The sequence below is a fragment of the Anas platyrhynchos genome, chromosome 15, assembly GCF_047663525.1.
Source record: "Anas platyrhynchos isolate ZD024472 breed Pekin duck chromosome 15, IASCAAS_PekinDuck_T2T, whole genome shotgun sequence".
Lineage (NCBI taxonomy): Eukaryota > Metazoa > Chordata > Aves > Anseriformes > Anatidae > Anas > Anas platyrhynchos.
In genome coordinates, this window is record NC_092601.1 from 11,992,120 (window position 1) to 12,005,350 (window position 13,231).

Consider the following 13,231-nt stretch of genomic DNA (forward strand, 5'->3'; position numbering starts at 1 on the left):
GCAATGACTCTATAGTTTGAGTTTTCATAATCAGAGCTGATGACACATGGCTGAACTCCATGTATTTTATTCATGTAATTGTCAGATATTACAGGTGACATTTATCGGCACCAGGTTTATTAAAATCTTCATACTTTTATTGTACCAATTCTCATACTGTGTTTAACTCCAGGACCTGAAAAGAAAGACCTACTGTTGCAGTTTCCAAAATAATTGGTGCCATAGAATGGAGTTATATATTAATCTTTGGTGGACTATCCATTCTCCAAAGGCAGTGAACCAGAAATGTGGTCATTTGTACTCAGTGCTCTTTCTGTCTTCTCACAACTTTTTCAGTAATTGTGCCTTTCTTCAGAAGGTAATTGGAGAAATTAAATCTTCACTCTCAGGAGGAAATAATCCCCACCACAGAACCACAGAATGTGATGTGTGATGCTAATGAAGGGCTATAACCACTCAGGGAGCTAGGGGCAATACTCGCCAGCAGCTACTACACAAGATATGTGTGTAAAAGTTAAAAGAAGTCTCACCTGATCACAAATAACATCTCCAGGTAAGGACAACTTATTAAAACACCCTCAGAAATTAGTTTTTATTTAGTGATTGTTAAAATACTTATTCTTCTCAAATATGAAAGATGCTTTCTGCTACTGTTAAAAGAAAAATCTATAATGCAACGTTTTATTCCTCTTTCTTCATATGATTTTCACTTTTATTAGGGAAAGTGGACTGCCAGAGAGCAGTTGTACTCTTTTGCTTTGTGTCAAGCAGACTGAAGAAGTAGCTTCTTTCTGTAAGAACATCTTCCAGGTGTGAGTCTCCAATCACTATCTCAGATCTGGAAGAAAAATAAAATGGTAGTCAATTTCTACACAACTTTCACTGATTTATTGTGAGTTTGGGAATTGAGCTTTTCTTTCATGACCTGTTAAGAATAAAGATAAGAAGCAATATGTTATAAGCAGAGTTAAATAATATTAAAAAGAAAAAGCCTCTGTCTATTTTAGCCTTTGAGATTGAACGTACCGTGAGCACCATGTTCCTATATATACTGCTCTAATTGGCTTCACTCTTTTGCAAAGTATCAGTGTGAAACATAACAATGAATTTTATTTTGTGAAACCAAGTTCATCTGTGTATGTTTAGGGATAAATGCAAACGGAGCAAAAACATTATTCTAGTAAGCAAATCAATAAGAGAATGTGAAAAACCACCTTTGAGTTATTCGTGATGCTGTGCTATCGGGCTAATATGTTAAGGCAAATGCTATGGGGGGGTTGCAGTCTTCTGTTTGGACAAAAGGAAAGGAGGGCAAACAATGCTATGTGAAACATACTTCTGCTTTGTGGTTGTTGCTTTTGAAAAAAAAAGCAACAATTTGAATGTTTATTGCCTCTCTTCCATATTGGCTAAATGCATAGACTCCATCACAGCTCCCTTGCCTTGCCCCTCTTTGCTGGTGATTACTCTGGGCTTTGAATAGTTGTGCATGATCATTATGTCCTGAATTCCAAGGCCAATACCAGAGACAGATGATGGCAGCCATCCTGTAACCAAATCCATGTTTGCAATTGGTAGCCTTGTATAGGTAGGTAAGACTCCTGTGGTGCCTACAACATGGGAATATTGGATCCAAACCCTGACAATTGGAGAGCTGGATTGAGGACCTGAAGCCACAGTAAGTCTCATAGATGGAAGCAGGGAACAGGGATGAGAGGATAAGAGCTATAAAAAGACCCGATTGGTCTTTTGGTTAACTGCAAGGTCATTGTGGATCTCTGGAATACTTTTGTTTGGTGGTATAAACAAAGAAATTCCTGAGATGATTTGGAAGAGGTCTGTGTTGCTGCTGGCATCACAAGAGCAAGATGTTTTGCTACTGTTGAGGTTTTTAAACAGGAGCAATAGCTTTATAGATGGGCTATGGAAATATCTGAAGATATGCAGAAAGATGGCAGAGCACCCTGGACCAGATTCATTGGTGTCTTTCTCATTCTTTCAGTTGAATGAGGTGGGAACTCCCTGGGCTCATCGCAGGGTGCTCTGCTAGCTCTTTCCATGCCCATACGGAGAAGCTGTGCCTAGTCTGAGGTGTCCCTGCTGGCACCTGCTCTTGGCCTGCCCTGCAGTGCTGATCCATAGTAAGCATCAGGAGCAGTGACCAGCTTCAGTCTCTCACTCTGTCATGCACGTTTTGTCCAAACAACAAATAATCTAACCCCTAAACCTCTCTAGGACTGAGTTCAGCAGCCAGTTCAGTGGGGTGATAGAAGGGGTTCACAGGGTTCATCCTTTCTAATTGTGGGCTGAATCCTGGCTTCTGCTATCTAGTGTTTGGTGGGGTTTTTTTGGTTGTTGGTTTTGTTTTGTTTTGTTTTTGACAGAAATAGCTGCAGTAGTGCCCGTCCAAACAACACACTATTCACATGCAACACACCAAAAACTCTGAGGAGGTGTGTCCATAGTTTCAAGTCCATCCTTTGGTTGGACAGCATGGGAATTGTCATCTCAAGGGGGAATTCTATGAGAAGCCTGTGTACAGCTTTAAAACCTTAAAAGGGTTATTGGAACTCTATCTTAACCATAAGGAGGGGTGGGATAAAATGTCATGAAGAGATGGACTTTACTGCTCTGTATACATCTGATCCATTTGGAACCAGCAGCTCAGCTGGAAATGTGTACATCATAACGCTATTACTGATTTTTCTGTCTCTTTTAGAAGGGAAATAATCATTAAAAAAATAGCTCTGATGGTTATCCTCTCCAAAAGCCCACATATATCTGGTTTTGCCATGAAGATTTTACTTGAAATTCAAGTGTTGCGGTCTCCATGGAGCATCCAGACATTCTACAGATTATTCCACCAATGCCGTAAGACTTTTGCACCTTTGAATCTCACAGATTATGAAGCCATCGGTCGTTGTGAACAGGAAGTGCCTGAATACTTTAATTTTGCAAGTGATGTGCTGGACAAGTGGTCTCAAATAGAAAAGGTAGTATTTCCGACCTTGCGGATTCAGTATTTTAAATGAAACTATGCCTCCATCCCCAAAATTCATGTCTAAAACTGTCACAGACTTCAACAGGACCAGAATTTCCTCCCCTTTTTCCATTTTAATGTCTTACTATGCAGAGCAAGAACAAGCAATTTGCTTCAGCATCAAAGGGGACATGGTGCTTTGTGTGTATGAAAAGTGCCAGGTTTGTAAAAGCCTCCAAGTAATTTATGAGCATTGCAAATCAGCTAAATATACACAAACTTTCATGTGCCTTGGAAAAGGGTTCTTTTAAACAGAAACTCAACACATGCTTAAGATTCTTGCCCTGTCCTAGAATATATAATGTTGTTGAATTGCACTGCCTGAAGCATCCCAGAAGAACTACAGGAGTCTTGGAAGTAACCAGCATGTCACTTGTTCTTACATTGTCTCTAGGAACGAAAGGAACCATCAAACCCAGCTCTGTGGTGGATAAATGGAAAAGGAGGTGAAAGGAAATGGAGCTTTGAAGAGCTGGGCTTCGAGTCACGAAAAGTGGCCAATGTGCTCTCTGGCCCATGTGGTCTGCAAAGAGGAGACCGAATTATAGTGATTCTACCCCGAATCCCAGAGTGGTGGCTGCTGAATACGGCTTGTATGCGAACAGGTGAATGGTATCGTTCCTGATGGTCTGTGGACTGCTTGTTACCTTCTGTGTCAATAACAATTAATTTAACAGTTACATTTCTTACCTGATTTTGTAGGGTGAATATTTGACAATCAAAGGTGCTGACAGAGGTAGTGTCTTAAGACTGGTGGAATTACCTTCATTAGTTTTCTTTCACTTTTTGTGGCTTGTGATGATTTAGAAATCAATTTGATTTAATATCAACAGATTTACGTTAAAGCTACTAGCATTAACTTCCCTGTAGTTATACCTTCTACTTACATTGTGCCTGGAGCGAAGGGTCTCTTAGAAACAGAAGCTATTTTGTGCTTTAGATCTGCACATCTGTATTCAAGTGGAAAGAGAGTTCAAGGATGTGTGACTTGTTTAACCCTCATCTCATTTCTGGATTGCACGGTGCTGATATTCAACAAATCAGAAGAAGCTATGAAGTGACCAGGGCTGAAAGTGAAAAATAGCCAATAAGATTCCCATTTTATTGCACTTCCAGGTGTTGTCTTCATCCCAGGGACAACACAGCTGACAGCAAAAGACATTTGCTATAGATTGCTGGCTTCCAAGGCTAAGTGTATTGTTACAATTGATGCCCTTGCTCCTGTGGTGGACTCAGTTGCATCCCAGTGCCAGTTTCTGAAAACAAAGCTAATTGTATCTGAAAGCAGAAGAGCTGAGTGGCTTAACTTCAGTGATTTGCTCAAGTAAGTGCTTTCTGCCTCAGCTCTATCACTGTTACCTCAAATGGAAGTTTTCTCATTGTTTAAACACATACCCGTGTCTTGTTAATGAACTAATACCTTTGAGAGGGTGGAGAGAAGGCAATTTAGTCAGTGTTCTACAAAGAAATAGAATATTTGGGAATAGCCAAATTGATAAATAAATATATATGTGTGTGTGTATATATATAGAGAGAGAAAGTCTTAGGACATCTAGGTCTGTTTCATATGACTATGAAATAATATGGAAAAATAATATAGGAAAATAGACAGGAAAGTCTTTCATTGACAGCTGTGGGCTATTTGCCCTCTAAAGCTCGAAGAAAAATATCCTATACAAATTACTCCAATTCATATTCCTAAAACCTGATGATGATAAGACTTATGTGAATAGCATTTCACTATGAAAAGCTAAAAGGGCACACTGCAAAATGATCCTAATGCATTTAGAAATCCACCTGATTCACTACTGAAATGCAGCTGCCAAAGTGGCACCCAACAGACAGCTTTTCACTGCAGTGCACAGGACTGTGCAAGGGGTGGTGAAGCACCATGGGGTAGGGAAGCAAAATACCCTGCTGCAATGTGCTCAGGGCCCTACGTGTGATTTTTACAAACTGACATTTTGTTAAAAGCATCTGTGTAGCTAAAAACATTCTTTCATGGTAGAATACAAGCTCTCTAGTCACTTTGAGAGCTTTGTAAGATGTTCCATGCGCTCTTACAACCATTGAAGTCTGAACTAGCATTACCAGTTGTCACTGTATTTACTTCAATTACCACCTCAGTACCGCTTAACTGGACGACAAAGAAAGCAGTAACATTGCATTCTTAAACCTCCTAGAGCTACTAAAGCATTGTCAAGTGGATTTGAAGCATCCTCTTGCATGCTGAGCTTAATAGTTCAGGGCTTAGGTCCATGGTAGTGGGTAAAATTGATTTGAGAAAAACCTGAATATTGTCTGGAACTGTGTCAGTCCTACAGAGGCTGCCACTGGCGGTCAGTCAGGTAGGCTGTCTGGTTTCCCCAGATGGCTGCCTTGCAAAGTGCTGGCTGTCTGGCTCCGGGGGTGCTCGGCTGTCAGGCTCCCAGTCTTCTCAGACTGCTGGGCTGCTGTCCTGCTGGGCTTGCTGTCTCGCCAGATCGCTGGCAGCCTGCCTACCTAGTGGGGTAGCTGCCCAGCCTCCCAGCACCATGTCCTCAGCTGCCTTAGCCAGTTGCTTAGCTGGCCAGGGAGCTGTGGAGCTTGTCAGTGAGGTTACTGCCCGCCAGCACGGAGAGACAGCAGGCCCAGGAAGACAGACATCCTGAGCCCAATCTCACAGTGGGGGCCAGGCATGGGCAATGTTTCTGTGCCAAGCAAAACCTTTTCAAACATCAGTCCTGGCACAGAAGAAGAAATGGTTTTGTTTTCTCATCCCATTACGGGATGAGAAATACCTCCCTATCATGTGCCAGACTGCCAGGAATTCGTGTATCCCCATGATTCCCCAGGATAATTAACTGGTGGGACCATCCACCACCTGAAATGGTGGGTCTGCCCTCAGCTAATTACATTAAGGCTGGAAGACATGCTTTCTGGAGGGTACTTTGGTCAAACACAAGATACTGGGTCTTCTGATGGTTATGGGAGGTGAAGGAAAGTGTGAGCCAGTTGGGGGTATAACTGTGGAGAAGATGTACGCAGAGAATAGTTAAAGACCAAGATCAATGACACTGATACAGAACTAGCAGTGCAAGAGTGAAGGAATCTCAGTAGTTTCTTAGCACTAACATCTCACTATATAGACAATCCTGCACAAAGGAGCCAAGCTAAATTAGCTGAATAACATCACTCACTGTTTCATATAATGTTTCCTTCTTTCAAGGGCCGCTCCTGCTGTCCATAACTGCGTGAAGACAAGAAGTCAGGATCCAATGACAATCTATTTTACTAGTGGCACCACAGGCTTCCCCAAAATGGTTGAACATTCCTATGGAAGCTTTGGTCTGGGTTTTTTTATCTGTGGAAGGTGAAGTATTCTGTTAATTGTGGTTTTACAGCTCTGACATACAAAGCATACAGAAGAATTTTTGTATATGACAAAGCTATGGTAGATGATGAGGCTCCCACATACAGTGCATGTCATTTCTTGTGGTCTCCTCAGCTGAATTGTACCCAGGAAGCAAGAATCTTGTTTGACATGGTATAAAGCACCATTTTAGAAACTGCTTGCCATTTAATCCATGCAAAATAACATATTTCAAAAAATTAGTTAGGATACAATTTATTTTTCTTTATGTTTACCACCAATATAAAGGAGAGATAAAAAGCATTTATTTGAGCTCTTGAGTTTTGGATCAAATTTACCATGCCTTTTTAAGACAAAAAAAAGAAAAAAAAAAAAAAACATAAAACCTCTCACATTTTTAATTTCCACTTGCATGCATCCTTATATTGGTCATCTTTGTCTTTAACAGATACTGGATGAATTTGACTCCCTCAGACGTCGTGTGGAGCATGTCAGACACTGGCTGGATAAAGGCAGCTATTGGGAATGTTTTTGGTCCATGGTTCCAGGGTACATGTGCTTTTGTACATGCCATGCCACAGTTTGATCCAAAAGTAATCTTAAATGTAAGGACACCATGCTTACAATAAGTAGTTACTCATATTTCATGTTGTTTTCCAGGCAGGACACAAAACTAAGCCTCTTAGGTTGATGGGATTAGCTGTTTTAAGTTGGCATAACCACAAGGTGATTGTGCTTTGAATAGGAATATAATACAGGAAGGATTTTGCAGCATGATTTTTTTGGGCATAGGATATTACCAGCTGCTTCTGATCAGCAGGAGTTACTGGTATTACTTAAGCCTCTCCCCTCCTGTATTTCACTGTTGAAATGATAAATGAGCTGAATTACATGTAAATTAATACTTTAATTAAAATGCTGTGACCCTTAAGAAAGACAAGTCAGCACTGGAAAACAATGGAGTAGTGAGATGGGCTTGTTCCTAAATCAAATTATTTTCAAGTTTCTCAAGCTAATATGAGATTTACTCTTGCAACACAAAAAGGGGAGAGTGTTATTCCTAAATGACTCAAAGCACATATGTGGGAAAGTACACGTTCCTAACACCACGAGGTTTATTTGGGCATTTTAATCCCATTTCCTTTTTCAAAATGGTAGTTGTTAGTTTGGTTTTAGTTTCTTTAAATAAATTTATTGGCCTTGCTGACACCTGCTTGCAATGTGCATGGGGTATCACATCTCTGCACAAAATGAAGTAGACGTTAAAGGCTGCTTTACCCATGGTGTGGCTGGAGTGACAACTGGTAAATGAGAGGTCTGCCCTTTACTTTTGTTTATCACTACCTGTCCCCTGTCTCTGAGCAAACTTTCATTGCAGGCAGAAGTGAGGTTTAAAAAATAAAAAGTATGGCTTAGCTCTTCTACCTGAGTGATTGAGAATCATTTGCTGGTGTTATTGGAGAGAAATAAAGATGTGTCAGAAATCAGAGGTTCAGTTGAGATCTTTGCTTTTTCTAGCAAGGCACTAATGTCCTGTGTTCAGTGCCAACCAAAGAAGGAATATATATGTTTGGCAATCTGAAAAAAAAAAACAAAAACAAAAAACAAAAAACACCAAAACCTTTTAATACAACATTACTCTTAACCCAGCCTGAACTTAAAGAGGTTTGGCTCTGCACATTGTACTGCATGGCAGGCACTTTGTCAGGACTGCTGAGGAGTTGCAGCATATCTGGAGCTTTGTGGCAGTTCTTTACAGTGTGAGATCAAATAAAAGACTGACATAGGCAAAATATTCAAAAGAAACCTCTCATGTTAGGTGCCTCCATTTTGCAGTGCCTGACTTTATCCTAAGGTGAAATGCATGCTTTACTGAAATCCCTTTCAGAAATTATGTTGTACCTCTAGAGCCAGGTTTTCACACAAAAGTCAAAGTCCTTCAATGTGCTTCAAGTGGGTATCAGGACAAACTAGGAACACCAGCAGTTTACCACAGTGTATCACCTCTTCACCAGGTGTTTTAAGCACTGTAAGCACTTATCTCAACACTGACAGTCACAGTTGGTTTTGGTTGGTTGGTTGGTTGGTTTTGTTTTGTTTTACTTTGTGGGTTTGACTTCTTTTTGCTTTGGCTTACAATGTTAAGTGAGGTTACAGTCAGGCTTTACAATTTGTGCCCTAATATGGAATAGAAATGAATCGTTAGGAATAGAAATGAATCGTTAGCAACAAGTTGTGTTTTTTTTTTCCCAAAAAAAAATACTGTTGAATTCTAATTTTCTTTTTAATTTGTCAGACCTTGTGCAGGTATCCAGTGACCACACTGTGCAGTGCCCCAACTGTCTACCGCATGTTGGTACAGCATGACCTCACCAGGTACCTCACGTCTGTTAGCAAGCTATGTTAACAATTGTCTGTTAGCAATACCATGTCTGGACAAGCTATTGCCTGCATCTTAATATTACTTTCTACTTAAACTCTCAGAGTGGTTGAAATTCTCTGTTGGAGGCAAGGACTGTCAGGAGGTGCAGCCTTTTCCTCAGCATTGCAGAGAGAGGTGACAAAACGTACCCTTTGACACCTCCAACCCAGAGCATGTTTTGCCCTGAGGCATTGGACAATAAATATACCTCTAGGCATTCTCTCAGTCCTAGCTCTAAGAAAGTTCAGTCTGCCCTGAAGTCACAGGGTTGGACATACAGCTGTCTGGGAGAGCGGAATTTGTTCCTTTCTTTCCTCTGATATCAGCAATGTCCTCTGTCTATGAAGGTACACGTTCAAGACACTGAAACACTGTTTGAGTGGAGGGGAACCAGTCAACCCAGAAGTGATGGAACAGTGGAAAAACCAAACAGGACTGAATATCTATGAAGGCTATGGCCAAACAGAAATCGTACGTTCACCCTCATTTGTAAGGGGCTACAACTTAGCTATCACTCAAGACTCTCAGTGGACTAAGACATCTCATTCCTCCTGGCAAATATAGAACCTGGCTATATATATTAAGAAAGAGTGCTGACATTAGAATACGTAGCAGTTGCCTTCAGAAGGGTTTATTGTTTTACTTACAATTACAATTTGGTTATGATACTGCTTCCAAGACTACTTAAACTGTAAAATGTCATCGACTTCTTGAAGACTCTCAGTGAAGTCCTCTAATGTTTTGGCTTACACAGATGGCAGATTTAGATCTTAAGCTAGCTCAGCAGTGGGCACAGTACAAGAGCAGGAGTAGCCTCAGCAATGACAACGAAAAACATCTGGGCTGGTTTGTTTTTTTCCAACAGGGATTGATATGTGGAAATATGAAAGGAATGAAAATTAAGCCAGGTTCCTTGGGCAAGGCAGCTCCCCCCTACGATGTTCAGGTATGGTGATCTCCTTTTCTGTTTACTGTTATCATAGAAAGTGAAAAATGGGAAAGCACAACATACAGTACAACTTTCAGTACCATATGGTGGTATTCAGGGCTGTGAGTGGTTGAGCTGTTGTGTTGATTAGTTTTAGAACGTGGCGCTCTTAAAATGTGAAAACATAACTACCCATTTGCCTTTTCTGTTGCAGATTATAGATGAAAAAGGCAGTGTTCTGCCTCCTGGGGAAGAAGGAGACATTGCTATCAAAATTGATGCCAAGCGGCCATTCACTTTTTTCACTCGATACGTGGTAAGCCAACAGTGAATTTCCTGAGAGCCAGTTCAGGCCTGCAGCATGATATGCATTTATACCTACAGGAGGAGGTGCAGCACAAAAGGCTTGTGGCTCTTCTTAACTTAACAGTGCTTTGACTTCAGTGACTTTTTGACTCAGTGGCATGAGATAAAGTATCGATGGCAGGAACATGCAACAGTTCAAACTTCAGCATAAGATGATCACCCATGCCCTTCCCCAACATATTCCACCTTGACTACTGTAACAATATTAATCCAAAACAAGCTGCCAAACTGAAGCGCTCTCCTTCACATTTAGTGGAGGGTGTACTCACCCCTAGTGCATTTCAAGGGAATGACTCTGCAGCATCTATGTTACTTTTTTTGTGTAGAAACACTGGTCTTTTGCTTCTCCCACCATCTCTTATTCATAATTACCGACAGCATAGAAGGCAAGAGGAGATTCTTAAAGTGTATACCCAAATTATGCACAGATACTGGGTATATGTATATGTTCCTCCCACCGTTATTCTTTTAATCCAGAAAGGTATACAGCAATGGTGCTGCTGCATATATGTTTTTTTTCTTCAAACTTGGTCACTCAGACAGGCTGCAGGCATAAGCACCTCAAGGGAAAAGTAGCTTGATCAGGGCTAGATAGAGACAGTGATTTTCTGTTTCTCAAGTTCCATCTGAGATCCAGCTACTGTGATAGGGGCAGGTTAAAATATTCTTAATATTATAAAGTACTTATTTTTGGACTGAGCAAGGACTTCATGATATGAAACCTCCATTCTCTCCCCCTTTCTTCAACAGACCTACTGTGTGATCTTCACTCCTGTATGTGCCATTGTGATAAGTTTTCCCTTATGGAAAAAGCAAGCACAAGCTCTTAGAAATAATGCAGTGAAAGGTATTATGGGTAGTGTCCAAAGTGGCAAAACTCATCTCTAAGCTTAAGGCTTCCCAATATTTCGAGTATTTAATTGTTGCTTGTTCAACAGGATGATCCAGTGAAAACCGCTTCAACAATCCGTGGGAACTTCTATATCACTGGAGACAGAGGGAGCATGGATGAGGATGGTTACATATGGTTTATGGGGAGATCTGATGATGTCATCATCTCCTCTGGGTTTGTAGATTTCATTTAAAGTGCCAAGAAATGTCTAAGAAATAACTATATGCTTTTCACCTAAGCATTTAATTTCTCTTCTCCTAGGTATCGTATTGGACCATTTGAAGTAGAGAGTGCCCTGATAGAGCACCCAGCTGTTGTTGAGTCAGCTGTGGTCAGCAGCCCAGACCCCATCAGAGGCGAGGTAATTAGTGATCACCCTTCGATTCATGAAATGTCTTCCGTCAGTTTACATTCAGTTGCCAGTGAATTCATAAGACACTTAATACAGCTATCCCAACTTTTTCATCACTTTACTCAAAGGGAGTAAAGCAATAGTTTGTATATCCCATATTCCATGTATGTTTTTTTAGTGACAATATAATCGTTAGTCTGTTAAAGAACATGAACATGACTATGGATATAAAAGTGACTCTGGTAGGAATTGCTGTACACTTTCACCTACTTCTGGGAGAATTATATTCCTTAATTTAACAATGTACATTTGCAGAAAAGGCCCCAGCATCTCAGATCTTTATAACAGTCTTTGGCAGAACTCTAACAAATTTGGAAGCAGATTTTGAAACTTGTGTTATCTAGTAACTTTGTTACCATAAAGTAGAAACATTATTTAGTCAGAATTTTAAATTTGTTTACAGGACAGGTGTGAAACAGCAAGCTGATACTACAGGCAATACTCATTTATTCTCAATTAACTGCCTCATTTGCTAGGTTGCTCTAGATTAATTAATGCTGTACTTTTGGTTTATTTTCCCTTTGTAGGTGGTAAAAGCTTTTGTGGTCTTGTCTCCTTCCTTTACGACACAAGATCGAAAGAAACTGGCCTGTGAATTGCAAGATCATGTAAAGAAAGTCACTGCTCCATACAAGTACCCCAGAAAGGCAAGTAAATAAGAGTGTATTAAAAAAATAAAATAAGAACTCCCAATCACCTTTTTAAAGTGGAGAGAGGCTAGAAACTGAAAAATTAGACTCAGTTCATAACATCCAATTTAGTAACAAACCAAAAAGCCCAAATATGTGGTGTGCAAGAGAAATGACAAATATTATTTCCAGGAAGATTGTGGAAAATAATAGACACTACAGAATCTGAAAAACAAACTGGAATTATTCTACAAGTTACCAAATTCTTATTTAAATTAAACAGAATGAAAACCTATGTTATTTTGAATCAAAAAACTATAAATGAAGTCCGCTTATTTTACTTTTTTCCCTCTTTTTAATCAGATTGAATTTGTCGAGTAGCTGCCAAAGACAATCACTGGGAAAATAAGACGGAGTGAACTGAGGAACAAAGAGTGGGGACAGATTTAGTTTTGATAAGCAATCTAAAAAAACTGTCCCCATTGATTCCACTTGTAATGGAGATTTTTTATTACAATTGTAAGCACCAAGATAGGATTGTATTTCACTCATTAGTGAATGTGTACTAATGCACAAGGTTTAAGAAGTCCCAACTGTGTGGTCCTTAAACGTTTGCATTCTTGTTTAACAAAAATCATAGAATCAAACATACCTAGCAAAGCATGTACAAATGCAGCATCTTCCAGCTGCCTAACACTTGTCAGAATTATGGCAGGAGTGATTACCACGTGAAGGAGCAGTCTGTTAATACTTTGAGACCAGGTATCTTAACTCACAAGAAGTTTATTAATAAGGAAATCATAGTAGTAGCTGAAAACATACCCAGAAATGGCTATAGATCATGCACATATCCAAATTAAGCACCCTATTTATATGAATCTCGAAAGCCTCCAGGTTCAGGAATTTATGTTTTAAAAATGAATGTGCAGCAAGGGCAAATTACAAAAAAGAAAAGAAAAAAATGTCAGAAGTAAAAAAAAAAAAATGCAGACCTCCTAAGCCTGCAGCATAGGCACCTGTATGTCAGACACAGGCTTGTAAGAGTGAGAGGCAGAAGGAAAAAAAAAAAAAACACTATTCATGAATCTATCTTTGTCCTTGGTAATAATATGAGTAGGCTGTCTTGAATCATGATCAACATGACCAACATCAGCCACCAATAAACATTCACAGTTGGCCTTTGTGTCTGG

The 13,231-nt window shown here is 39.9% G+C and overlaps 1 protein-coding gene across 1 annotated transcript; it reads left to right on the forward strand.

The window, feature by feature from the left end:
• Positions 1-297: 297 nt before the first annotated feature.
• On the forward strand, positions 298-13,224 carry LOC101793210 (acyl-coenzyme A synthetase ACSM4, mitochondrial). Its single transcript, XM_038186976.2, has 14 exons — positions 298-553; positions 2,720-2,993; positions 3,435-3,645; positions 4,157-4,364; positions 6,249-6,392; positions 6,841-6,997; positions 8,689-8,768; positions 9,162-9,285; positions 9,680-9,760; positions 9,957-10,058; positions 11,047-11,174; positions 11,262-11,361; positions 11,940-12,059; positions 12,405-13,224. Exons 2-14 carry the CDS (start codon positions 2,751-2,753, stop codon positions 12,420-12,422), a joined length of 1,716 nt encoding a protein of 571 aa, XP_038042904.2. The 5' UTR covers positions 298-553; positions 2,720-2,750; the 3' UTR covers positions 12,423-13,224.
• The last annotated feature ends 7 nt before the right edge of the window (positions 13,225-13,231 follow it).

Coding starts and splice junctions, on each gene's coding strand:
- LOC101793210 (XM_038186976.2), top strand. CDS start 2,751: ATGGTTATCCTCTCCAAAAGCCCACATATATCTGGTTTTGCCATGAAG. Junction 6,998..8,688: donor ATCCAAAAGTAATCTTAAAT/GTAAGGACACCA, acceptor TTAATTTGTCAG/ACCTTGTGCAGGTATCCAGT. Junction 10,059..11,046: donor CTTTTTTCACTCGATACGTG/GTAAGCCAACAG, acceptor CTTGTTCAACAG/GATGATCCAGTGAAAACCGC.